This window comes from Pelophylax lessonae, assembly GCF_965119305.1.
Source record: "Pelophylax lessonae genome assembly, chromosome: 5".
NCBI lineage: Eukaryota > Metazoa > Chordata > Amphibia > Anura > Ranidae > Pelophylax > Pelophylax lessonae.
This window is the reverse complement of record NC_138772.1, coordinates 468885339-468912307: the sequence shown is the minus strand read 5'-3', so window position 1 is coordinate 468912307 and position 26969 is coordinate 468885339. Positions and strand designations below refer to the sequence as shown.

Genomic DNA, 26969 nt, shown 5'->3' with positions numbered 1-26969 from the left:
CCTAGTTAGGTCAGCCAAATTAAATATCTTTATGGAGGTAAAGTTGTCTGCTAGGAGATCACAAGTAGGGGTGCCCAGGTTTAATTTACAGAATTCTTCAAATCCTGTTTGAAACTCATGAAACTCAAACCTATTAGCAAATCCACTGAATTTTTTTTTTTTTGGGGGGGGGGGGCAAATCTTGATTCTTGGTTTCAAATGATGACATTGTGAATTGTCTGACATAATACACCTGAATTTCTAGTGTAACAAAACACTTGCCACCTTTGTGTTTCCACATTTTAGTCTATTCTAGCTGGTCACGTTTATGTACTGTTTTGACATTTTTTACCAGGGCAATAGCACTATTTTATTTCTTCAAAACACATGGGCATATGATGATACGGCAGGAGGCTGCCATGTATCTGGGTTGGAGCATGTGCAGTGTTTTCCTGCACAGTATTTTTCCTTATTTTTTTTCAAAGGATGCAGTGATGTGCTGCAAAAATAGGCAGCTCTCAAATGGACTGCCAAGTCTCTAATAGCCCCAAGTTAAAAAAGGGGATATAATGAATGTGCAACTCTGGGTGTGGTTGCCACCATCCTTCTTATCTGTATCTAGCAAACCAAAATTACTCTTAATAGGACTTTAAGCTATAAACCGCAGATACCTGGGAATATTACACTACTGTTACCATTTAAAAAAAAAAAAGGCCTGTGAAAAAAAACAATTACAAGCAGCAACAATTAGAAAATATGCCCTGTGCATAAACACATGCAGTCTGTTATCACCAGAGTGATTATGAAGAGGGACAGGCTGCAAAGAGGCTGCAAAACATAAGCAACATTGAAATGTGATAAAGGATGAAAAAGATAAACACTGCCCCACACCAAACACACACAGCATTTTGCTACATACGTGACATTCAGTAAGGGTTTACACTAATCTCTTCCATTGCAGTTTGTCAGCAGCAATCCCTATGCATCCCCTATCATAAATGAAACCCATTGTTAATATGGCAGCTGTGACCCCACTCTTTTATAGTGAAGGGCTGCCTATCCAAAGCCACCTTATTGGTTCTTCTAAGCCAGCTGACCTAAGTTCAAAGGCCATGCAGTGCATTATGGTTGCAAAGAACTTAATTTCCACATTATTTCACCAGGATCGCAAATTAACCCACTGGGTCCACTGCTTACCCATGGTAGCAGAAAATCCTCATCCCTAATTACAAGCCTAGACATGGGTGTGTAGTGTGTACTAAAGAAAATTATACAAATAAATGTACTCATGAATTTATCTTTCTTTACTTTATACTTTAGGGCACCACTATCATCCCCAACCTAACATCTGTTTTAAAAGATGGCACCATTTGGAAAAAACCGCATCAGTTTTACCCAGAACATTTCCTGGATTCAGAAGGAAAGTTTGTAAAAAGAGAGGAATTTATTCCATTTTCTGCAGGTACAGTAAGCTTATAGTCCTTGGCAAATGTTAAAGATTTGGTCCACCAGAAAGTACATTTTAAGTTATGGTTGAGCGCTATGGGCTGCATCAGCCTTGATGGATATTCCAAAACTCCAAAGCCCCTGTCTACCAAGGAGTGTTTGGTTACATGATACAATATCCTGCTGCATGCACAGCTCCTTGGTAATGCCATGACTCAGCAACTGTTGGCTCCCAGCTGTCGCTGACTACTCTTCGAACTCCCCACTCTAACTTTCCAAAAGAAAAGGAATCTATTCACCATTTAGAAGCCTTCAGTCCATTTTTTTTAAAACTCTCCATAATACAGACAATTTCATGAATGTGTTTTACTTGAGTGTTAGCACTTGTACATACCATTTGGAATTGTCTGTACTATGGAGTGTATAAAAGAAAATGGTTGAAGGCTTTTATATGGTGAGCAGCTTCCTATTCCTGAAGAAAGTTAGCATGCAGAGTAAGATTTTCAGGTGTTCCTGCCCACATTTGTGTGTTTTAATTAATAGGCTGCATTCCCCATATTATGAAAAAAAATACAACAGGTAGAGTGGAATCCCCCCCTTACTGGCCACAGCAAGTGTACTCAGCTGTAGCATTCTGTCTGAGTCACCAAAATATGAGGAATGGTTGGGTGGATTAACTCTTCAGTATTTCAGATGACCTGGTTATACTGTCATAATATCCAATATTCTTGCGTTTGACAAAATATGGAGACACTAAACAGTAATTAGGACTCATTTAATCATGCAAATTACCATGAATTTACATTAACAACGAATAAAGATTGCTAAATGGTAGCATTGAACCACTGTCCATGACCTTGTGTATGGCTCTGATTTCATTGACTTTTAGCTTCCATTTGATTTTCCTAATCGCGCAGAGACCCTTCATCAGCTTAAAATATTCTACGTGATCATTCAATGAAGAAAGCTTTGCTTTTTGAAACCAGCTTGTTGCTGTGTTGTCAACATATCTTATCCATGTTATGCACCGTGACCTGTCTGAAGTCACTGAAGAACCCTTTTAACCACATGGTCAATTCCATTATGATATGTGAGAAATATGTAATAGTATGAGTCTCACGCTGTCTTGAGGATTCCTTGTACCCCTTAAAGCTGCGTATACCCGTTCTGTGAACCAGACAGTGTATGAACAAGTTAATGAAGGGGGGGGGGGGGGGAGGTATCGCACTTCAGGGAAAACTAAAAGATGGTGTTCACTCAATAGTGATAGTGATAATAAAAATCAATGTGCATATAAAAATAATATAATATAACTTCTGTGATATTATCCAAAATCAATCCACAATTATTACGCACTTAAATATGTGAATGAATAAACAATAATGGTGACAGCACTTTCAAAATAAATATATATATAAATAAAGTGTTCTAGTGCTATATTGACAATAAATTATACTTTAAAAGAATACATTAGCAGTGAATAAAGTGACAGGTGCTCATAGATTGCAAACAGATACAGGTAAGTATCTATAAAGTGCTTATAAGTGAAAAAAGGTGCTTATAGTGTCCCAGTAATGTCCAAATCATGTGACCCTTATTTCTTCTTATTTATCTTCGTTATTCCACCTCCACCTTACACCAAATATTTGTGGGGGTGCTTCTTACTCCTTAACCCCCTACGGGGGTATTAGAATCTCACCTCAAACTGAACAGGGATGCGCCTTATGATATTATGGCTCTCCTTTTCCAATCCTTCTCCTAACCCACTTCACATATGGGGGATGGTGATAGCCTGTTCTCTGGATCGGGGCAAATAATCTCCGGATATACTGCCAATCTCGAAAAAAAAGTGCTTATATAGTGCAGTATTTTCGTAAAAACATTTATTGAAAAGAATATATATATAATGCACTCACATAAAATGGGGGTTTAAGAGCATACAAACGAGTACAGCCATCCTGCGGACTGTTTCTCCGCTTCCAACGTCACTTCCGGTATACCGCCCTACGCGTTATACCACTTCTGGTCACGTGGCTTCTTCAGGGGATTGTTTGTACACGTATGTGACGTTTACTTATAGCGCTGGAGCCGGATATCACTAGGACTCCAAATTTTAAACTATTATTTACAAGGGCTGACGGCCCGGAACCGGATGTCCCGATTCGGCCATCTTTAAACTTACTCAGCCCAGAGTATACAGAGAATCGATAGCTTCAAATGACTAGCAAAATTATTTACACATATATATTAAATTGACCCGAAAATTAAATATAATAAAATGAGATAAAATAAATTAAATAAATGGAAGTAAATAAAGGACCTATACCTATTACATAAAATAGGTCGGATTAACAACCGGAAGTGAGGTATACAATGCATAACCTATATTTATTCATACATTACCACATAGTAATATTGGTCAGAATCACACCTATATGCGTGTGCGGGTCACATGTTCTGGACATTACTGGGACACTATAAGCACCTTTTTTCACTTATAAGCACTTTATAGATACTTATCTGTATCTGTTTGCAATCTATGAGCACCTGTCACTTTATTCACCGCTAATATATTCTTTTAAAGTATAATTTATTGTCAATATAGCACTAGAACACTTTTTTTATATATATAAATTTTTTGGAAGTGCTGTCACCATTATTGTTTATTCATTCACATAATTAAGTGCGTAATAATTGTGGATTGATTTTGGATAATATCACAGAAGTTATATTATATTATTTTTATTATGCACATTGATTTTTATTATCACTATCACTATTGAGTGAACACCATCTTTTAGTTTTCCCTGAAGCGCGATACCCCCCCCCCCCCTTCATTAACATGTGAGAAATATATTTTACATCTTTTCTCCTTAAAGGTACAACAACACACCAGACGTTTAAAGGCAGGTGAAGCCTTTAAGTGCACCAAATCTAAAAAGGAACAATCGCAGCCACTCAGTTTCTTCAAAAGAACTGTTATTTATCATAGTGAAAGGAGGACTCCATCCAAAAAGGGGAAGTTCCATTTTAAGCCCTCCCCCCTCCTCTTAGTAATTTTTTGGGAGGGACCTGGTTTTGATGGGTACCAGCTCCCACTTCCATTTGGATACCCAAGATGATCTGAGCGGAAGTCCCCCTCCCTCCCTCCCTCCCTCCCCACAGTCTTCTGGGACACGTCACAGATCTCAGATGACTGCAGGACTATTCGCAATGTGCAGTGTGGCTTGCGCATGCGCAGTGTGCAGCAAACTGTCATACCTGGATGCCCACAGTTAAGATGCCGGGTGAGCACAGCACTGGATCCTGGGACAGGTAAATGTATGTTTATTAAAAGTCAGCAGCTATAGTTTTTGTAGCTGCTAACTTTTCATTTTCATAAATATGACTGGAGCTCCGATTTAATGAGTAACTTCAGGCAACACTAAATCAGTTAGTAACTAGTATTAATGTCTACAAAACTTTGTAACTTCACTAATTTCAAATATAACTTTGGAATTTTTTTTTATTTTTATAGAAAGGAGAGGGAGTAAATTAGTACAATACACACTATAATATTGGCCATAGGACTTTGCATGAAGCAAATCACTGAGTAGACAAATCTAAACAGAATAATTCTAGAACGTATCGATACACAATATGCCTAATTCACACATCATGTTTTTTTAAAGAAATTGTACATTGTTTTAAAACCATTAAAACAAACATAATTTCACCAAATACTATGTGGTGGAAAAGCTTTATCTGCTATAATTGGTATACTTCAATTAACCACTTGCCGACCACCCGTCACAGTTTTACTGGGGCAGGCTGGCTTGGCTGCACAAACCGACGTAGTACTACGTCGGTCGCGTGCGTGATGCTGGGGGGCGAACACCAGCCGCCAGTGGCTCACTCCGGACCCCACTAGGCAGCAGGGATGCTGATGCATGGGGCCAGCAGCCGCAACTGCTGCCGGCCACACATGATCGCTCCCCACTGAGAAAGAACAGTCAGCTGTTGTAAACACAGCCGACCGTTCTTCTCTCTGAAATGATCACGGAGCGCCTTTGATCCTTCTATATAGGACCACAGGTCTCTATGGTTATTTCAAAAGCCCCTCTCCTCACAGTTAGTAAACACTCCCCTAGGCTTACATTTAACCCCTTGATCACCCACTAGGTTAACCCCTTCCCTGCCAATATCATTATTACAGTAACAGTGCATATTTTTAGCACTGATTACTGTATTAATGTTGCTGGTCCCAAAAAAGTGTCAAAAATGTCAGTTAGGGGTCTGATCTGTCAGCCGCAATGTAGCAGTCCCGCTAAAAATCGCTGATCGCCGCCATTGCTATGTAGTAAAAAAAATAAAAAAATAAAAATGACATAAATCTTTCCCCTAGTTTGTAGACGCGATACCGTTTGCGCAAACCAATCAAAATGCACTTATTGCAATACATTTTTACCAAAAATATGTAGCAGAATACAAATTGGCCTGAAAGGATGAAATACATTAATTTTTTAAATTTTTTTTTGGGAATGTTTTATAGCAGAATGTGAAAAATATTGTTGTTTTTTTTTTTTTTAGAATGGTCTACGTTTTTTTAATGAAAAAAAAATCGCACAGGTGATTAAATACCACCAAAAGAAAGCTCTATTTGTGGGGGAAAAAAGGACATCAATTTTATGTTGGTGCAGTGTTGCACGACCGCTTAATTTTCAGTTAAATTAACGCAGTGCCGAATCGCAAAAAATGGCCTGGTCATTAGGGGTAAATTCTTCTGGTCCAGAACTGGTTAACAATCCAACATAGTATATCACAGGGGATCTGTAAAACCGCTGAACATGTTTTGTGAAATAACGCTTGATCAGGAGCAAAATGTGATGAACCAATTACCACTAAATAGTGCAAATACTGGCAGCATAAATCTCCAAGGTAGTGGGGCTCCCCCCCTCCCCCCCGGGGGTGGGGGCTGGATAAACACAGAAACCTAAAACTGGTCCAGAACCTTTACCCATACCTCCCAACATTTGAACTTTGTAATGAGGGACACTGGAAGAGGGACAAGACCAGTAAAATGTGGGCATTGCCAATCGATTAGCAGTAGGAGGGGCTTAAGGAATGTGGTTAAACAAAACCCAGGCTTTCTAGTACCCATAAAAAATGCTTTGATTGCTTTGTCTGAGCCTACCTTAAAGAAGAACTTCATTAAAATAGTCAGGGACTGCATAGCAACCAGCAACTGCTGAGACAATGAAGACTTGTACAGAATGCAGGGGTCAGGATTATGTAATGTATAGAATGCAGGGGTCAGAAGTATGTAATGTAAAAAATGCAGGGGACAGGAGTGTGGAGAGTGCAATGTACAGCATGCAGAGGGCAGGAGTATGTAATGTACTGAAGACAGGGGTCAGGAGTGTGTAATGTACAGAATGCAGGGGTCAGGAGTGTGTAATGTACAGAATTCAGGGGTCAGGAGTGTGTAATGTACAGAATGCAGGGGTCAGGAGTGTGTAATGTACAGAATGCAGGGGTCAGGAGTATGTAATGTACAGAATGCAGGGGTCAGGAGTATGCAATGTATAGAATGCAAGGGTCATAAGTATGTAATGTATAGAATGCAGGGGGCAGGAGTGTGTAATGTACAGAATAGAGGGCAGGAGTATGTAATGTACAGAAGGCAGGGGCCAGGTGTGTGTTATGTACAGAAGGCAGGGGCCAGGTGTGTGTAATGTACAGAAGGCAGGGGCCAGGTGTGTGTAGTGTACAGAAGGCAGAGGCCAGCCGTGTGTAATGTACAGAATGTAGGGGACAGGAGTATGTAATGTATAGAATGCAGGGATCAGGAGTATGTAATGTATAGAATGCAGGGGTCAGGAGTATGTAATGTATAGAATGCAGGGGTCAGGAGTGTGTAATTTACAGAATGCAGGGGGCAGGAGTATGTAACGTATATAATGCAGGGGACAGTAGTGTGTAATGTACAGAATTCAGGGAGCGACTCCATCAATTCATCCCAATCCCATTCTGGCTCCATCCACCACCCCGATCCAATCCTGGCTTCATCCATCCCTCGATCCCATCCAAACTCTATCTATTCCCCCTGATCCCATCCCAGCTCCATCCATTCCCCCCCCATCCCGACTCCATCCTTTACCCCTGATCCCATTCCTGCTCCATCCATCCCCCACACCAATCCCAGCTCCACCCTTCCCCCTGATCCCATACCAGCTCCATCCACCCCCCACACCCATCCCAACTCCATCGACCCCCCACACCCACCCCAGCTCCATCCACCCCCCACACCCATTCCAGCTCCATCTATCCCAAACACCCCTCTCCTCCCTATCCATCCCCCACACCCATCTCAGCTCTATCCATCCCCCACACCCATCTCAGCTCTATCCACCCCCCACACCCACCCCAGCTCTATCCATCCCAAACACCAACCCCAGCTCCATTCCCTCCCTACCCTCCTCCTCTTCCTCATGCTTCCCTTCTCTGCAAGTTAGTGTAGTAGTAAAAATCTCAGACCTCAGATCAGCTGCATTGTGGCAGAGTGGTGTGCTGCTCCCCGCCTCCTCCTCTGTGTACAGGAAAACACAGGAAGAAGGAGTGGTGGGTTCAGTGCACTCCCTTCTCTGCGTGTCAGAGGCAGCCATGGAGAGTTGTCGGCTGCCATGTGTTGCTCGCAGCATGCAGGAACCAAGCCGCCCAGCACCGCCACGGGCATTCCGGGACTCACCCCTGATTCACCGGGACTCCAGCACATGGACCATTTTCCGGGATGGTCCCAGCGAATCAGGTTGGTAGGTATGCCTTTACCTACTGATAGAAAAAATCCTCAACTGGGTCTATATTCCTGCAAAGGTAGAAAAATGTATAAAGATGAAAAAATTATGATAATTATAGCCACCAGGGGGAGTCGTTGGAACATAGACATAAGAGAATCACAGTAATAACAACCAGACTTTGAATGCCAACCCCTTGCTTTCTCAACACACAAAAATAAGGTTAGTATGACAAAATTAAAACCTATTACCTTTATTAACAAGATGTTAATAAAAAACCATGAGCTAGAAAGGAAGGAAAGTGGTCCAGAGACGGGGCCTGACAACAGCTGGCTGTATCAGAGGCTTTATAACTTACCTGGAATCCGCTGTGTCAATAAATGATATCCAGAACCTAAACTATGGTGGTCATAATTAGTCCAGCTGGTCTCTGCCCAGCGGGGTAGCTCCTTCTGTTTTTCCACCACCTAGTATTAGGCGCAATTAGGTTTGTTTTAATGATATACAATAATGACTATTTTTTAGAATAAACATGATGTGGGAATTATGTATATTGTGTATTGATACATTATAGAATCATTCTGTTTAGATTTGTCTACTCAGCAATGTGCCCCATATAATATTATATATGGTATTGTAGTAATGATAATGGAGGCGTGCCATTTTTGTGCACCTGATCACAATCTATTCTTTTAATCTGTTAGGGAATTTGATTACCTGTCAGGTTTTTGGCTAGAACAGGTGTGGAGGGAAAATCTTGCTATGGGAACACTAGTTCTAGTGACCCTAGTAACAAGGGAAACAGCCCCCCCCCCCCAGCAGATCACAGGTGGCAAGAACCCCCCCCCAAAAAAAAAAAGGGATTTAGAAGTCTCACTTACTCTATCTAAAATGAATAAAAGAAAAAAGTTTTTTGTAGTGGTGTTTTCTTTCTTTTTTTTTATTCTTTATTTTCAAGTTTTTCAATGGAAACAAATTCCATCAAATATACAGTAGTTCACAAGCAGTCGTACGATTTAAAGAAAATTACAGAATGAAAGGTTCATTAAGGAACAGCATACTTCCAGATCCTTCAGTTGACAACACAAACAAACAGTGCATGGCAACGCTTGTATGTCAAACATAGCATGTAATTAGGGGCTGATTCTAAAAAGCCAGTCTTGAAAAACTGCATTCTGAGCCCAAGGATACATTTGACCTCAACTGAAAGATGGACTTCTCCTGTAACCCACTCCTTAAAGTAGAGCCTTATATGGCCTAGTCTGTCAGAGTGCTTGTAACAAATGTGGGAACAACAAAATTTATAATAAAGGTACACTGGACAGCCACTGAAATATCTGGTGAATGTTTAAAATGAACAGACACACCAGGAGCAGTTTTGATAAAAAGCATAAAGCAAAACTTTACTGGACATCAAAATACATAAAGCTTCTTACACATAAACGTTACCATAAACATTAACAAGACTCAAACATACACTCCTATTCCCAATATCCCATAATATCAAATACTTGACTCTGGTGGTTGAATGGCAACAGCTTACTCTGGATAGCTGGAGGAACAGGACAATAAGAAATCCAGGCTGCATGCTTGGTCTTTTCACAGCTCCAAAAAACAGCCTATTCCTCATGCAATGGACTCTTTTTATAGTCCTGTATACCAGAGTATACCAGAGACCACCCGCAGGATGTAATCATTCCTCTTGACCACTCACAGGTCATTTTGTGAGTGAGGTCAGCAACACATGGTTGGACTTGGGGTTTGAGGAAAAAAAACCCGAACATTGTGAATTTAGTGGCTCCCATTATGTTACTGATAAGATCCCGATACTCTGTAAATGTAGAGTCAATCCAATAAAACCAAGTTTTATGGAATTGCTTCTCTTTATGATTGGATGTGGCTATGAGGTCTTCCATTGTTGTGATCTCATTAATTGTGTTAAACCACAGGCTGATTGGGGGTGGGTGATGCCTTTTTCCGATATAGTGAAATGCAGGCTTTAGCAGTGTTCAATAAATATATTAAAATAGATTTTCTTTTATAGCATTTCATGGTCAGAAGTGTAAGATGGATGAGAAAAGCTGTAGGTCCATCTCCTAGTTTAACATCCATGCGTTTGAAAGTGATCTCTCTCACTCTGCACCGGACATGACCAAACATTGTGCATTAATGGGGCCTTAATGTAGTTGGCACCTCCAACAGAGGGGCAAGGATTGTGGAAAATTTGTGTGTAGTTTCTTAGGAACCGGTGGGATAGGATTTTAAATTCTGTTTCTTGAATTTTGTAAGAGATCGAAGCCTTATCTGTCAAGGATATCATGATCTTTTGTTGTTCAGAAAGAATGTACCCTAAATCTTTTTTTCCATTTGGTGAGATATGGCATAGCAACGTTTTTACGGGGACAGAACAATATCTAACAAGATCTGGAAAAACATGATGTAAGGGAGAAGGATCAGGGCATAGTGAAAATTTGTCCAAGGAGGATACTTGCATTGTCTGCCAAATGATTGGATAAGGTAATGTCGGATCTGCGTCGCCCTCCAGAATGACAAAGGTAGATCTGTCATGGTCTGTTGCCTTTAGTTCTAATTTAACTTGAAGCATACTAGTTAAAGTGTGCCCATTCCAGAATGGGCAAGATTGGAGTAATTACAAAAACATTTGAGTAGGTAGTAGCACAGAAGAGGAATGCACAGGGTGTGACATTGTCCAGTATGTGCAGGAGAGGAATGCTGAGGGTATGACAATATATGCAGAAGAGGAGTGGAAGAGCATTTAATGGCAGGAAGTATGTACAGAACAACAGTGCAGCAGGGTAAGATATGAGACAGTATGTGAAGAAGGGTATTGCAGCGGGCAGTTTATGCAGAAAAGCTTATCAGCTGGCTGGCTGTATGGAACAGGTGAGATCATTGAAAGGAAGACTAGTCTCTACTGCAGCTAGAAGAGGAAGTAGGGGGCAGAGAGGTAAGCGGGTGGGAGAGCACATTAAAATGTGTATATACAGCAGAGTTGTATAAAGTACTCAAAACCCATACTTGAGTAAAAGTACAAGTGCTCGATCAAAAAGTGACTTGAGTAGAAGTGGAAGTGCTCTATCAAAAAGTGACTTGAGTAGAAGTACTGAAGTATTCAACATTTTTTGTACTTAAGTATTGCAAGTAGTTTTTTTAAAAATTTTGCTACTCAAGTACTGAAAGTAAAAGTACCAGTAGTTTTGAAAAAAAATTGCTACTCAAGTACTGAAAGTAAAAGTACAAGTACTGTGTTATGTAGTTATTAAAGAAAGAAGTCAAAAGTTTGAACATCATATTGTCTTTTATTATTTCAAATGCAGCTTTTATTTATACATACAGTAGCATTTATTTTCGTATGTGCTGATAATACACATGTTTTGAGCTTCATGAAACCTGCCACCTACTGTTCTGGCAGTGGTAATTTTTATAATTGTAACGAGTAACTATGCAGCACAAAAAAAAAATATCCGAGTAGAAGTATTGAAATCATTGAAAAAATGTAGTGAAGTAAAAGTGGAAGCAGGAGAAAAAAATTATACTCCAGGAAAGTACAGATACCGCCTTTCGGTACTTAAGTACAGTAGTGAAGTAGTTCTACTTAGTTACTATACATCTCTGATATAGAGTATGTTAGAGCATGCCATACCTCCCAACTTTCAAGCTTGAGAGTGAGGAACACTTTTGGGAGGCAGTGACCTGGGGCAGCTAAGTGCATAGCAGTAAAAAATGGATGTGGTTTGAATACGGCTGCCTGCAGGGGACAATCCAAGTTTTGCTTAGATTGTAAACACACAGCATCTTTGCTCATCCCAAGGAGATTAGTAATGTGGTGTGTTTTTTTTGTTCTGCACATGTGTGTTCATGAAATTGCAGAAGTCCTTAGTGGCAAATCAGAAGTATAACAGAACAGCCCGGATCCTCCTCTTCTCGGGTCCCTCTTTGCTCCTGAAGGCTAGGAAGTGAAGGTAAATCTTCCCCATTGGACACAGACCACCAAAATAAACTGACATAATTTTATACCTACCTTATTCTATCCAAAATGAAAACAAAAATAATTTTTGAATATATCTATAATTTCTCAATTTTATCAAATTTGAGTGTGGCTATATTTTGCAGGCTATCCCCCTCCCTTCATATAATGCTGTGATGTCCTCTGAGTCAGTTTAAATGCAAAATATTCTTGTTTTAAATACTGTATACCTTTTAATGGTCATGAATTGCACTCCTCAGGTGTAAGCTCTGAACTGTTCTTGTTCTGTTTTGTAGGGCGTCGCATATGTGTGGGGGAGAAACTGGCAAGAATGGACCTTTTTATCTTCTTTACATCTTTGCTGCAGCGTTTTGAATTTCACATCCCGGATAAACATCCACCTCCTCGTCTTGATCCCTTATTTATGTTTAATCTTAGCCCATACCCCTTCCAAGTCTGCCTCCAAGTACGCTAATGTTAAAGGAATCGTTTTTGGGTGATGGAGGAAAGTTATGTCTCAGACAGGCCATTGTATTTTTTAGCAAACCATACAATTCTCTTTTCTTTTTTGTTGTACAAGCGAAATCTGATTGGTTAATACATACTTTTTTTTTTATAAATGAAGCCCACTGTACTGTATATAAAGCTATTTCACACTCAAGCTATTGAGTAAGTATTACTTCTCTCTCTTTTCAACATTTATACTCTTTATACTTTTAAAGATATACATATACATGGATGTAACTAGCTTAATGAGAGAAACACAAGGGTAATCAATAAGGATAGTTAGCGGTCATGCTACCTTTCTGGCTTCAGTAAATTACCACCCAAACAAATGTGTGGATAAGGCATTCTGACTGATCCTAATAGTCGTTCCTCATCAATGACTCAGAAAGTATTGAAGCCCATGTTAGCATTTACAGCCAGGCAATTAGCATTTGTAGAATATCGGCAATGGTGGTCAGTGTATTTCTCTCAAGAAAAGTTTAATATAATTTAAATGGTATAATCAACACAATTTAGAGAAAAGTACTTTGTCCCATCTGCTCAGGTGTCCAGTAACAGTGTGCCTTTGCTACTGAACATCTCAGGGTGACTTTTGGTGTATAATGCACTCCTACGTTTTTGCCCTGGACTTGGTGGTCATCGGAGGGTGGTGTGCCTTTTTTTACACCCCTAGTAGTCATACATTGGAAGACTATAATGCATTTCTTTTTCATTTTAATTCTCAAATTTAAGGGCCAACATAGCTGATTACAAAAGTTTGTAGCCAGGCAATATACGGCCCTAGCAGCACTAGGGCCGTTGGTTTGAAACCCAGCCATGGCTCTTCTTGCCTGGAGCTTGCATGTTGCCATTGTGGGTTTCCTCCTACACTCCCAAGACATGCTGGTAGGCCAACTGGCTCCTGTCTAAATTGGCATAGTGTGTATATGTATGAATATGAGTTGGGGATCTTAGAATGCAAGCTCCTTGAGAGCAGGAACTGATAAGAATGTACTAATATATATGTGTGTGTGTGTGTGTGTGTAAAGCGCTGTGTAAATTGATATCAATTTATAATTACCTGTAATAAAAAAAATAAATGGATCATTCCATGGTCCACCAGGGCATGCTGGGTATTCATAGATGAAGTTTTATTGCTGAGCTGCCTACCTAAGATAGAAACTTCTTTGTAGTTTAGTAAGAATGTAGGGGGCTTAGTGATTGTAAGGTCTCGTGTTTTTTTTTTTTTTTTCTTTAACATATTTTACTTGCCTGCTCTGTTCTGTAGTTTTGCACAAAGCAGCCCAGATCCTCCTCTTCTCGGGTCCCTCTTTGCTGCTCCTGGTCCCTCCCTCCTGTTGAGTGCCTCCACAGTAAGCAGCTTGCTTTGGGGGCACCCGAACCAAGCTGCAGCTCCATGTGTCCATTCAGACACAGAGCTGCAATTTGGCCCCGCCCCCTCTCTCTCCTAATTGGCTAACTGACTTCGACAGCAGCGGGAGCCAATGGCACTTCTGCTGTGTCTCAGCCAATCAGGGGGGAGAGTTAAGGACGACCGAGGGACTCATGGACATCACTGGATAGAGATGGGGCTCAGGTATGTATTAGGGGGCTGCTGCCCACAGAAGTCTTTTTATATTATTGCATAGAATGCATTAAGATAAAAAACCTTCTGCTTTAACAACTTCTTCAATGTGCAGAAAAGTGTGTTGCATTGCTTCCTGAGCCAGTAGTCTAACTTTTACAGTAATTGGTTATGGTTTAGTTACACCTCTGCACCCCCCCCCCAGCTCTAGCAATATTGAATAACCTTTTATTAATCCTTCCATTCATCACCCAGAGTGATTCTTTTCATGGTTGTTTAGCAAGCTTGAGTACAATGTCTGATATTCATACCTTCCAACTTTCTGAGATAGCAAACAGGGACACCTAATAGCAAAAATGATGTAGGCAAAGGACACACCCCTGTTACATTGAGACTTAATACATACAATATTATTTATACAGGTTTTATATAGCGCAAACAGTTTGCGCAGCACTTTACAACATAAGGATGAACATTACAGTTACAATACAATTCAAAGCAGGAGGAATCAGGGCTCTAAATTGGTTAAACTCACAAGTACTGTTTTTAACAATTGATGTCCCCTTATATTGGCTTTTGAAATTTACAAATGCAACAATTTAGAAACTCAATAAAAGGTTTGGCACTTTTTTTAACCACTTAAGCCCCGGAAGATTTTACCCCCTTCCTGACCAGGGCCTTTTTTGCGATTCGGCACTGCGTGACTTTAATGGACAATTGCGCGGTCGTGCGACGCTGTACCCAAATGAAATTGACGTTCTTTTTTTCCCACAAACAGAGCTTTCTTTTGGTGGTATTTGATCACCTGTGCGATTTTTTTTTTTAATCATGCGCTATAAACAAAAAAAGAGCGACAATTTTGCAAAAATAATATTTTTCACATTTTTTTTTATATGAAACCCCCCCCAAAAAAATGTAAGAATCAAAATTTTTTAAAAATTTTAGGCCAATTTGTTTTCTGCTACATATGTTTGGTAAAAAAAAAAAGCGTATTTTGATTGGTTTGCACAAAAGTTATTGCGTTTACGAACTAAGGGAAAGATTTTTGTCATTTTATTGTTTTTTTTTTTTTTTTAACGAGTAATGGCGGCGATCTGCGATTTTTTTTTTTTTGCGGTACTGTGACATTGCGGCGGACAGATCGGACCCTTGACTGACATTTTTGACACTTTTGGGGGTACCAGTGACATTACTACAGTAATCAGTGCTATACATATGCACTGTTACTGTAAAAATGACACTGGGAGGGAAGGGGTTAACTTTATTGGAGAGGGAGGGGTTAAGTGTGTCCCTAGGGGAGTGTTTCGTACTGTGATTGGATGTGGCTTTGTGTGTAAGAGCACAGATCAACGGTCCTACATACCAGGACTGTATGATCTGTGCTGTTACACAGGCGAGAGTGACAGGCGGCTTTGTTTACATTAGCCGCCTGCCTTTCTCCCTCTCTACCCGAGGATCGCGAGTGACCGGCAGACATCGGGTCCGCCGGTCACACGCGCCGGTTTCTTCGGGTACGAACGGGGACGGGAGCACGCCTCTGGCGGCGCACGCTCACCCCCTATTCGCTCCCAGGCTAGTGACGTACCGGTACGTCACTTTGCCTGGGAGGGGCTGACCGCCGCCGTATATAGTTGGGCAGCGGTCGGCAAGTGGTTAAAGAGGTCTATATACACTGCTCAAAAAAATTAAAGGAACACTTTTTTAATCAGAGTATAGCATCAAGTCAATTAAACTCCTGGGATATTAATCTGGCCAGTTAAAAAGCAGAGGGGGTTGGGAATCAGTGTTAGCTGCTTTCGTGTTAATGAAATGAACAACCGGTGCACTAGATGGGCAACAATGAGACAACCTCCAAAACAGGAATAGTTTTACAGGTGGAGGCCACTGACATTTTTTCTCTACTCTTTTCTGACTGTTTTTCACTAGTTTTGCATTTGACTAGGGTCAGTGTCACTACTGGTAGCATGAGGCTACCAGTCCAGGAGTCCAACTCCTCCAGGATGGCACATCAATACATGCCATTGCCAGAAGGTTTGCTGTGACTCCCAGCACAGTTTCAAGAGCATAGAGGGGATTCCAGGACACAGGCAGTTAATCTAGGAGAGCTGGACAGGGCTGTAGAATGCCCTTACCCATCAGCAGGACCGGTATCTGCTCCTATGTACAAAGAGGAACAGGATGAGCACTGCCAGAGTCCTACAGAATGACCGCCAGCAGACCACTGTTGTGAATGTCTCTGACCAAACAATCAGAAACAGACTTCATGAGGGTGGCCTGAGGTCCCAACATCCTCTAGTGAGCCCTGGGCACCGGCAATGGCATTTGCCATTGAATACCAGGATTGGCAGGTCTGCCACTGGCACCCTGTTCTTTTCACCGATGAGAATAGGTTCACCCTGAGCACATGTGACAGACTTGAAACGGTCTGGAGAAGCCGTGAAGAATATTATGCTGTCTGTAACATCGTTCAGCATGACCGGTTTGGTGGTGGGTCAGTGATGGTCTGGGGAGGCATATCCATGGAGGGATGCACAGACCTCTACAGGCTAGCCATTGACACCCTGACTGCCATTAGGTATCAGGATGAAATCCTTGGACCCATTGTCAGACCCTACGCTGGTGCAGTGGGTCCTGATTCCTCCTAGTGCATTACAATGCCTGGCCTCACATGGTGAGAGTATGCAGCCAGTTCGTAGAGGATGAAGGAATTGATACCATTCAATGGCCCCCCACGCTTGCCTGACCTAAATCCAATGGAGCACCTCTGGGACATTATGTTTTGATGATCGGACGCCACCAGGTTGCACCTCAGTCTGTTCAGGAGCTCAGTGATGCCCTGGTCCAGATCTGGAAGGAAACACCCCAGGACACCATCTGTCATCTCAGTAGGAGCATACCCCGACGTTGTCAGGCATGCATAAAAGCACGTGGGGGGGGGGGGGGGGGGGCATACAAACTACTGAGTACCATTTTGAGTTGCTGCAATGAAAATTCAGCAAAATACAGACCTCTGTTGGTTGATCATTTTAATTTCCATCAAACAATGTGGCATCCTTTAGTTCCTAACACATTACCCAGTCCATATCAGTATAGCTATCCAGCATGATATTTTTCCCCATTGAGATCTGATGTGTTTTCAAAGTGTTCCTTTAATTTTTTTGAGCAGTATATATATATATATCTCAAACCAAAATAATGGGAACATTTGAAAAAAAAGGGACAGTCCCTCCAAATCAGCAACAGTTAGAAGCTATAGATATGCAGGGCTGTATTTAGACTTTTTGCTGTTCTTGGTACAGCTGAATGATGATGATTTTTTTTATATAAGTTCTGTTCTTTAGTTTCTATGATTATTCTAGTACAAACTTTTGCAATAATGTACTAGTGGTGTCACCTAACATGAAAGGAGTGATGATTTATTGTTTCCTATGGGACTTCAAACTCCTTTTACTATCCACTGCTGCACCACCTTCCTACTAAGGATAATTTTATGTTCAGAAATGGATAGAAGATTATCAAAGTTTGTACATTTTTGTGCTGCCCCCTCCCCCCTCATTTTTTTCCTGCCCCCAGTCACCTGTCCTCAAGTGCGAGTATAATAAATACAGTCCTGCTGAATTACAGATTGTAAGATAAATGAGAGTATAGAATAGAAACATGTCAAATGCAAGCCCTATTAGGGTTACAATAATACCACCCCTTATTAAAAATATACTCTGGTTTGTCTTTAACTGAACAGACTAAAATGACCAATACACACTATCATTGTATATCTACATATACTGTAAATAATTTATTTGTTTTTCCTGACACAGTTTCTTGCATCTTGTTTTTTTTCATCAAATTTGCCAGAATTTTGTTGTATGTTAGTATGTAAGTTAGTGACTGTTAAGGATCGCTTAACCATGCCCCTTTAAAAACTGTTAAAAGAATTTGAATTGCACAATAACATTTTCAAAAGTCTGGGCATGTGTTTTTTTACAATGTTTTCATGTTTCTTTTGCTGTCTGTGGCAGTTTGTCCTGATGGCAGCTGCTACACTAAATTTTTATCCCACCATCCCAGGGACAGGAAGTGAGCAAAAAACACTCCATCGGATAATAGATAGAAAAGAAAGGCTGACAAAAAGGTTTCCCCTTTCCCACTCATTTCAAAAATAAAAAATAAAAATAAGTAAAAAGTAATAGTAAAAAAATGAAATAAGTAAATCTATCAGGTTTAAAAACACAAACTGGGAATGGTGGTTTAAAGCAGGTAACAATAAAGGACTGTGTCAACGGGCTTTGGGCTTGTTTCAAGAACATCAGTTTAAAGCTGGATACACACTATCCAACTTTTGTTGGTAGATTTCCTTCAGATTTACCTTTTCTATGTAGTGCAAGGGCCTGCCAGATTGCATACAAATTGAAAGTGTTTAGGTTTGACCTCATATTATCTGGTTTTGGTAAGTCTAAAGGAAAAAGTCTTCAGAAAATCTTATAGTGTGTATGGCCCATTGGATACTTCTGAGATCATTGAGAATTCATTAACAGGTGCAATTGACATGCAGTTTTCCTCCTCCTGATCTGCTTTTACATTCGATTAGACTTGTATAGGAATGCAAAACCTGTCTGATTTGAACAAAAGCCTATTCAAACAGTCACTAATGTCCCGACCTGCACCCCTTTGGCACACATTGTGTGGCCCTGCAGACAATGGTCTGTTTTTTCCTTAAAATTTTTAAGGAAAGATATATTCTTTAGACCAGGGATTCCCAAACTATGGCCCTCCAGTTTTTCAGGAACTACAATTCCCATCATGCCTAGTCATGTATGTGAATGTTAGAGTTTTACAATGCCTCGTGGGATGTGTAGTTCTGCAACAGCTGCAGGGCCGTAGTTTGGGAATCCCTGCTTTAGACTAATGGGCCATACACACTATAAGATTTTCTGAAGACTTTTTCCTTTAGACTTACCAAAACCAGATAATATGAGGTCAAACCTAAACACTTTCAATTTGTATGCAATCTGGCAGGCCCTTGCACTACATAGAAAAGGTAAATCTGAAGGAAATCTACCAACAAAAGTTGGATAGTGTGTATCCAGCTTAAGGCCTACGAGTTAATTGGCTTTTTTTTTTCTTTTACACAATGTTACTTTTATATGTACTGTGTATTCTTTTTTATTTTTTTTTCTTCTGATCTTTTAAATGGATCAAGGAGAAATTTCAAATGTTGCTGCACTAACTCATAAATGGGCTGTAGCAGTCTCATGTAATGTGTCTCCTGAAACATGTTCCAAATCTCCAAATCGTATTGTGTGTTCACAGTCTTTGACAATCTCTTACAGCATGAGTCATTTTTGATTATCTTCTGCTGTATGTCTGGAGACTCTAACAACTTTCTGTGGCACTACATTTACTGAAGTGTATGTGTGGCCCTTTTGTCATGTTGGGGGCTGCACTTGAGGCTCCCTATATCAAGAACGTTGACCACCACTGCTCTAAAGTGTCTGCTTCTACCATAAGTGCACATACCATATACTCCCATCTGGTGCTCCAGGAACCTGAAAATCCTTTGGAAATACTAGTGTTTCTAAAAGGCTTGACACTCCATCCTGTATCAGCCCAAAATGAAGCTCTGTGCTAGATTCAAAAAATGTATTTAATCTAAGTGGATGGCACTTCTGGGGATTAGCATACCAGCATAATCTTGCAAAAGGCAAAGAGAACGTTTTTTTTTTTTTTTTAAAACTAGTCTAAATTAAGATAGGAGACAACGTTTGAGACATCTTTCCACCTAAGCTAAATTCACATCTGTGCATTGGGATTACACGTGGCAAAATGGGCAGCGTTATGTTGCAGTGCCATTTATTTTACATAGCACCCAAATGCACCTTGGCAGCACATCTTAATGCACGTGACTTTTGGCACACCATGTGCATGTGTGTTAAAAGTCTGTTACAGTGAATTGAGGGGACATTCAAAATGAATGGGTCAGTTTACCACAATACACATTGAGTGAATAATGCATATCAAGGTGTGTATAGTAATGAATTCCAATGATGGTTCCAAAGAAATCAGTTAGCTGAGCTCTTGCTTATAATTTAGTGTCCTAATTCAGTTAAAAACTAAACATGGAGCTTAATAAAAAGAATGATGGAATTGAAATAAAACATGAAAAAAAAAAAAAAGATCACAGAATTGTGTATTTAAATATATATATAGTGCAAAATTAGGAAACATCAAATCCTCTCTCAAGAAAAGTTTGAAGCAGTGCAGTCATATTGCACCTTATAGTATCTTCTCCTCTTCATCCAGATCTGTCAGGCAGCAGTTGCAGAGGATTTGCATGTATTTTGTGACTGAAGCTGCAAAAGAACATGAAAATAGCATTTCACTAGTTGTCTTAATTAAAGTGCACCTGTCATACAGTATATGCATTAAAGGAAACCTAGTCCACAGGGGTACACACTGAAAATCGGAAGAAAAATTCCATACGAGGCATGATTGTTCAATTTTCATATAGTGTGTACATAACTTTTGACATTTGATACCAACTTTTGCAAAATCAAAATTCTGAAGGGACAAACGCGAACAATATGAACGATCTCTGTTTAACGGTCTCTGTTTAAATCGTTTTCGCACGATTTTCAGATGAGAAATATCAAATACGAAAGACTGAGCATAACAAAAAAAAAAGCCTTTGTTATGTGAGAATTTTCATACATTTTTTCTATCCTCAGTTCCGACTTGCTGTGAAACATTGAGGAAAACCGGCCGATCGCACGATTTTCTTAGTGTGTACCCACCTTTACTTAGGAGACGCACTTAGGTTTCCTGACATAGAGAAAAAAGAAAACATCATAGGTTGTGGTTGCAATCAGGCCCCTTACTCCTGGGCAGTGGCGGCTGGTGTATATGGGGCGCAGGGGCGCCGCCCCCCCTATCCATGTGTCCGGCCCCCTAATCTACATGCAGGGTGCCGGACGCATGGAGTTCAATGGGGCTTTTTTTTTTTAACCATGTGACTAGAGTCAGAGGCTCTCACAGGCTAAAAAAAAGGGTGGGCTCGGGGCACAGAGCACTGCGCCCCAATTCCACCCAGTTGTGTGACAATAGTGAATGAAAATTCGCTATTGTCACACGGATGATCCTCCTGGCGAATCGGGTTTTGAGAACCGTTTCCCGATTGGCCGAAAGGAGAAGCCATGCCATTGGGCATGGGGGAGGAGGGAGGAGACACAGAAGACGGGGGAAGAAGCCAAAGCCGCCGCATGCTGCTGCATCCAGGCAGGGTGAGTGAGGGGGGGGGGGGTTCCTGTCTCCCCTGTCTCCTGTCTCCCCTCTCTCCTGTCTCATTGTGGTCCGGGGGGGGGGGGTATGGTGTGCAACCAGGTGTGGTCCGGGGGGGGGGGTATGGTGTGGTCCGTCTGCGGCCCCCCCCCCGGCCCATGGAGCACCAGCCGCCACTGCTCCTGGGGATTCCATAAAGCTTAACAACTAGCCATATCCAAACACAGCAGGAACACCCTGTATGCTTCCAATGCAGGAAAGGGGACATACTGTACAAGGTGAAGGGAAGAGAGAAGTACAAGGGGCTGCTATTGCTGATCTTCCTTTGAAAATGCTGATGGCTTAACTATGTCCAGCTTAGATAATTTAGTGTTAATGACTGAGAACAAGCATGCTTTAACCACGTAAAGACCAGACCTTTTTCTGACACTTTTTGTTTACAAGTAAAAATCTATATTTTTTGCTAGAAAATTACTTTAAATCCCCAAACATTATATATTTTTTTACAGAGGTCCTAGAGAATAAAATGATGGGTTTTGCCTTTTTTTTTTTTTTTTTTTATGGTATTTGCGCAGTGTTTTTTCAAATGCAAATTTTTTGGAAAAAAAAAATACATTTCAATAAATTGTAATGGCCGCAAACACAATATAATACCCATTTTTTGTAAAATATAAAAAAATGCTGTTACACCGACCAAATTGATTTGTATGCATGTCATGCTTTAAAATTGCAAAAAATCGTGAAATAGCGACAAACTACGGTATTTAAAAATCTCTGTAGGCAACCCTTTAACAGCCTTTACAGGTCAGGTCACCAGTTTGGAGTTACAGAGGCAGTTAGGTGCTAGAATTATTGCTCTCTCTCTGGTGTTTGCGGTAAAACCTCACATGTGTGGTGCGATTGCCGTTTACGTATGTGTGTGGGACCAACGCGTGAGTTCGCCTATGCACCTGAGTGCAAAGGGGGACAGGGGAGCTTTAAAAAATATATTTTATTATTTATTTTTTGTAGTTTTACACTGTTTCTTTACATTTTCTTTTGACCATTTTATTGCTGTTACAAGGAATGTAAACATCCCTTGTGACAGCAATAGGCAGTGACAGGTACTCATGGAGAGATCTAGGGTCTATTAGACCCCAGCTGTCTCCTCTGCCCTTAAAAGCATCTATTACCGCCAAGATTGGTCTGATCAGATGCTTTCACAATTTAAAAATGGCACTCATACTCATTGCTTCTGGTTTCCTATACCACAGAGCTTATCAGGGACCTTCTGACCTTCTTGACAAACTATGGTAAGCCAGGGGAACCGCCGGCTCCATTCCGGGCTGGCCAGTGGGACAGTAGAGCCCAGAGAGGCACCAGGGGGAGGGGGGGGGGGCACTGCCTGTAAAAGCCATTTAGCAGCTAATTAGCCACTACAATGGCTTTTACATAAAAGTTGATTGCTTCCTGAAAAAAACAATACTGGGCTGATGCCTGTAGCTGCTCACATCATCCTGGTATAACCACTTGGAGTCGATCACTTCCTAGATTGTGATTTGGCAGTAACTGTTTAAATGAATGCTTGATCTTGGCCACTGACTCCGAACGCATTGAAAGCAAGCATGAGCAGGATAGTCAGAGAATCAACATTCTCATAAGAAAAGCTCGGCAATGGCAGCGTTTATGTTCTCTCATGATAGGTGTATTTTAAAGTGTGTGTCTGGGCAGCACAAACATTAAGCACATCTATCCAATACATGGACAATTCCCCGTGTTCTCTCTCTTTAAATGCACAGTATAGGAAAAAATATATTTTTCGTACAAAAATCTTTTTTCTTCCCGTCTATTGAGGGACAAGTAGGAAGATAGTAATTCTTGTCCAATTTGGATGTCCTAAAGCAGTCCAATTTTTGGGAGGGCAAAAGCAACTGAGAAAATCAAAAGGTGTAAAAATCTTATTATAAGAATATCAAAGCAATTAATTGAAAACAAGGCTAGGTAAGAGGAAAAAAAAGGGGGAGCATATATGGAAATAGCTACTAACAAGGGAAGGCACCAAGAAAAAAAAGCTGGGGCTTCACAGCAGGGCAGGTAGCACTATTAAGGTGAGACTGCTATTCTGAAAAAGATGATGGACCTCCACAATAATGTAAAAGGCAACAAAGCAACCACCATAAGAAAAATACAAGTGGAAGAAATCTAAAGGCCCGTACACAAACGTACCGATTGTCGGCTGAAAATGTTCGGCCGCCGAACGATCGGCCGATTTTCGGCTTGTTAGTATGATGCTTCCGACAGCCGACAGCGCACTTTCGGCCGAAAAGAATCTGTCTTGCAAGCATGAAAATGTATGCCGACACCAGAACGGCTGATTGTTCGCCAGTCAGTACAGAATTCGGCCGACAGACAGATTTGCAAGACTGGACATGCTCAGAAAAGAAAAAACACAGGGAAAGTTAACCATTACATGACATCACTTCTGCAGTCGGCTGTAGTCAGCGGACAAAATTCTTGTGCAGTCTTTTGCACTTTTCAACAGACACCGACAGCCCTGGACAAAAGATGGCCGATCGTTCGGCCGACGATCGGTACGTGTGTACGGGGCTTTAGACAGCACACGTGGTCAACAGAACTTGCATTTGTGTAAGGTAAAGCCCTAACCCTGGATCTCAGGGAAAGAAATATTGGAAAAAATAGATCCTGTTCAAGGCCCAACCACTGAACAGCTGGAGGTCAAAGTCGAATACCCACAAGCCTTAATTTCAGGGAATAGAGGTCCATAATATATCAGCCCTCTCATCACTAAGGGAGAGAGGGGAACAAACGTTTGATGTAAAACAAAGATGTGTAGAGTTCCAAGTCCCTTTTAAGGTAGGGGTGAAAGATCCACACACCTATATAAAAGGGAAGGCTAAGTGAGGATAGATTGTAATGCGATAGAAGTATTTATATATATATATATATATATATATATATATATATATATAGACACAGCATATTCAGTCTGTTATAGAGGAGAAAGGACATCTTTATTCCAAAAATAGGTCCCATAAGGATTTCCTGACCTACAGTTTACCACCTAGGGAAAAACTCAGATAACAGAGCACTCTGAAGTGGATCTTCCAGGAAAGTACAAAAACCAACAAGAGGGATATTAATGTGCAAAAAAGGAAAAGAAGTTGCATTTATGAACAGAACCCACTTTGTATAAGGATGAAAAATGGGGATACTGAAAAAAGTTCTGTATGAAAATAGGATGTGTGCAGAGTGGGGAAGCAAATATCAGTAGCAATTACAAAATATTTGAATTCCTTGAGAAAAAAATGATGTCTTATTTACAGGCTTACATAAATACACTGGGAGACATCAAAGACTGGGTTACACGAGAGGTTGTACCACTGTTTCAGAGCTATTGAGTGCTCTGCAGTTGAGTTGACACAACACACACAGATCTGGAAAGCACCAGAATTAAGGCCTTAGTACTCAAATTCCATATAGCAAGCTGTCTTTTCCACTTTTAGAGGCATTCTTTCCCAGGGAGTCATCAAAGACTGGTATACAACAGATACTGTACAACTGCTCTGAAACCGGAGATGGCTACTGACAAAGTGGGCATGGGTTTGTAAAGCACCAAAATGCAGAGCTCAGTATCCAAAAACGACATCCTACTTTAGCTTTACCCCATCAATGGGCCTGCTCACAGAGTAAGACTTCAGAAATTGGTTCACTCCAGATGATGCGCCATGGGTCTGTAGCTAGAGACTGCCTTCCAGCGAACACAGTAGACTAGGGTTGCAAAGAAGCACTGGCAGAGCCCAGTGTCTGAAGGTTACATTTTAGTCAGGCCATGCAAACTTCAGTCCAATGGGGTCCAGCTGCAGCCTTCAAAAGCATCACAGAGGAAATATCGATATGAATAGTTGCTGTATAGAGACCAGCTCAAGTAAGGTCTGGAAAGCCCCTCTGGCAGAGCCCAGTGTCTGAAGTTCACATGGGTACACATGGGTCTGTGAAGCACCAAATGCAGAGCCCAGTACCAAAAAGCAACATTCCATCTTTGCCCTGTCCATGGGCCTACTTGCAGAGTAAGTCTTCAGAGATTGGTTCACTCCAGAGGCTGCGCCACAGGTCTGGATCTGGAGATTGTCTTCCAGCTAACACAGTAGGCTAAGGTTGCAAAGAAGCACTGGCAGAGCCCAGTGTCTGAAGGTTACATTTTAGTCAGGCCATGCAAACTTCAGTCCAATGGGGTCCAGCTGCAGCCTTCAAAAGCTTTACAGAGGAAACATCGATATGAATAGTTGCTGTATAGAGACCAGCTCAAGCAAAGTAATAAACTTCTTGATTCAAGAAAAACAACCAATAAGTACCAAGAATGTTGGTAGAAGAGAAAAACATCCTCAGCAGATACAATTAGGGAAGAATTATAGGGGGTTGGCCTTTTGTTTGTTTTTTTATTTATTTCCAATTGTCTAAGTATTACTATCTTATTGTGTCCCTCAATGGATGGTAATACTAGTTGATTCTGCCAGAAATCCACTGTGCTTTTGACTTCCCATGCACTCTGCTTCTGCTGCACTAACATCTTCAGCAGGATTATTAGCCCTACCTAGTTCTTCCCTGCTGGACTAAAGAAAACCCCCATGTTTCGAGATCAGGAGAGTGGTGTTCTGTAGTCCAACTCAGGAGCAAGCAACCTAGGGTGACAAAGCCACTTCTCTATAGATGTAATATAATGAGTGAGCAATGACTCTCTCAGACAGGAAATGTGTTACTTGCCGAATCACTAGGTGAAAATAAAGGAAAAATACCTAAATAAAGAAAATGAATACAGCCACCACATAAAAGGTTTAGTTTCTGCAAAATATTCCATTTTTTTTTCTTGGGTTTAGGGCTTTGGAGTCTATTTTTTTAAAAAAAAAATGCTGTATGAATGTCTCAATCATTCATACAGCCATTGCAAATAACCCCTGTAGTATGGTTAACATGTTTTTTCCTATAATCATCAGCTCCAGCTACAGGCCATGCAGTATATTCCTTTTTGAGGTTTTCCAAGAAATACCAAATTATCACCACTAGATGGAGCTGACAATCGTTATAAATAAACATATTAGGCAAATTACGGGGATTATTTGTAATAGTTGGCCGAATGCTTAAGTCGGGATGGAGTACTGGATATGGCCTTAAAAAGAAAAAAAGAAACTGCAATATACTCACCACAAAGAAAGGAAAGGAATCTTGGTCTCTTTTCAACTTGTAAATAAACCCCTAAAAAGTAAGCAGGAATTCCAGAGAGTGCTATTCCAACACCAATGAGTGAGTTAATGGTATCACAGTAGAGTGGCACGATAACAAGGAAAAGGCTGCAGAGGCAATATACCACAGGAAAGAACAGACTGACCTGCAATGAAGGACAAATGTGACCACAAAATTCTACAATTTATTGAAGACTTTGCCC

General features: G+C 40.8%; 2 protein-coding genes across 2 annotated transcripts in view; one reads left to right on the top strand and one right to left on the bottom strand.

The window, feature by feature from the left end:
* LOC309556556 (uncharacterized protein) overlaps window positions 1–12677 on the top strand; it is a 113985-nt gene extending 101308 nt beyond the window's left edge. Inside the window, exons 18-19 of the mRNA XM_082259004.1 lie at window positions 1300–1441; window positions 12483–12677. Of these exons, the coding sequence (XP_082115130.1) occupies window positions 1300–1441; window positions 12483–12661 (321 nt within the window). The 3' untranslated portion in view covers window positions 12662–12677. The remainder of the gene's footprint in view (window positions 1–1299; window positions 1442–12482) is intronic.
* Window positions 12678–20504: 7827 nt separating this feature from the next.
* The window catches only part of LOC309556691 (Y+L amino acid transporter 2-like), a 75560-nt gene continuing 69095 nt past the window's right edge, over window positions 20505–26969 (bottom strand). Inside the window, exons 9-10 of the mRNA XM_082259154.1 lie at window positions 26729–26912; window positions 20505–20604 (exon numbers count right to left, since the gene is read on the bottom strand). Coding sequence (XP_082115280.1) covers window positions 20528–20604; window positions 26729–26912 — 261 coding nt within the window. The 3' untranslated portion in view covers window positions 20505–20527. The remainder of the gene's footprint in view (window positions 20605–26728; window positions 26913–26969) is intronic.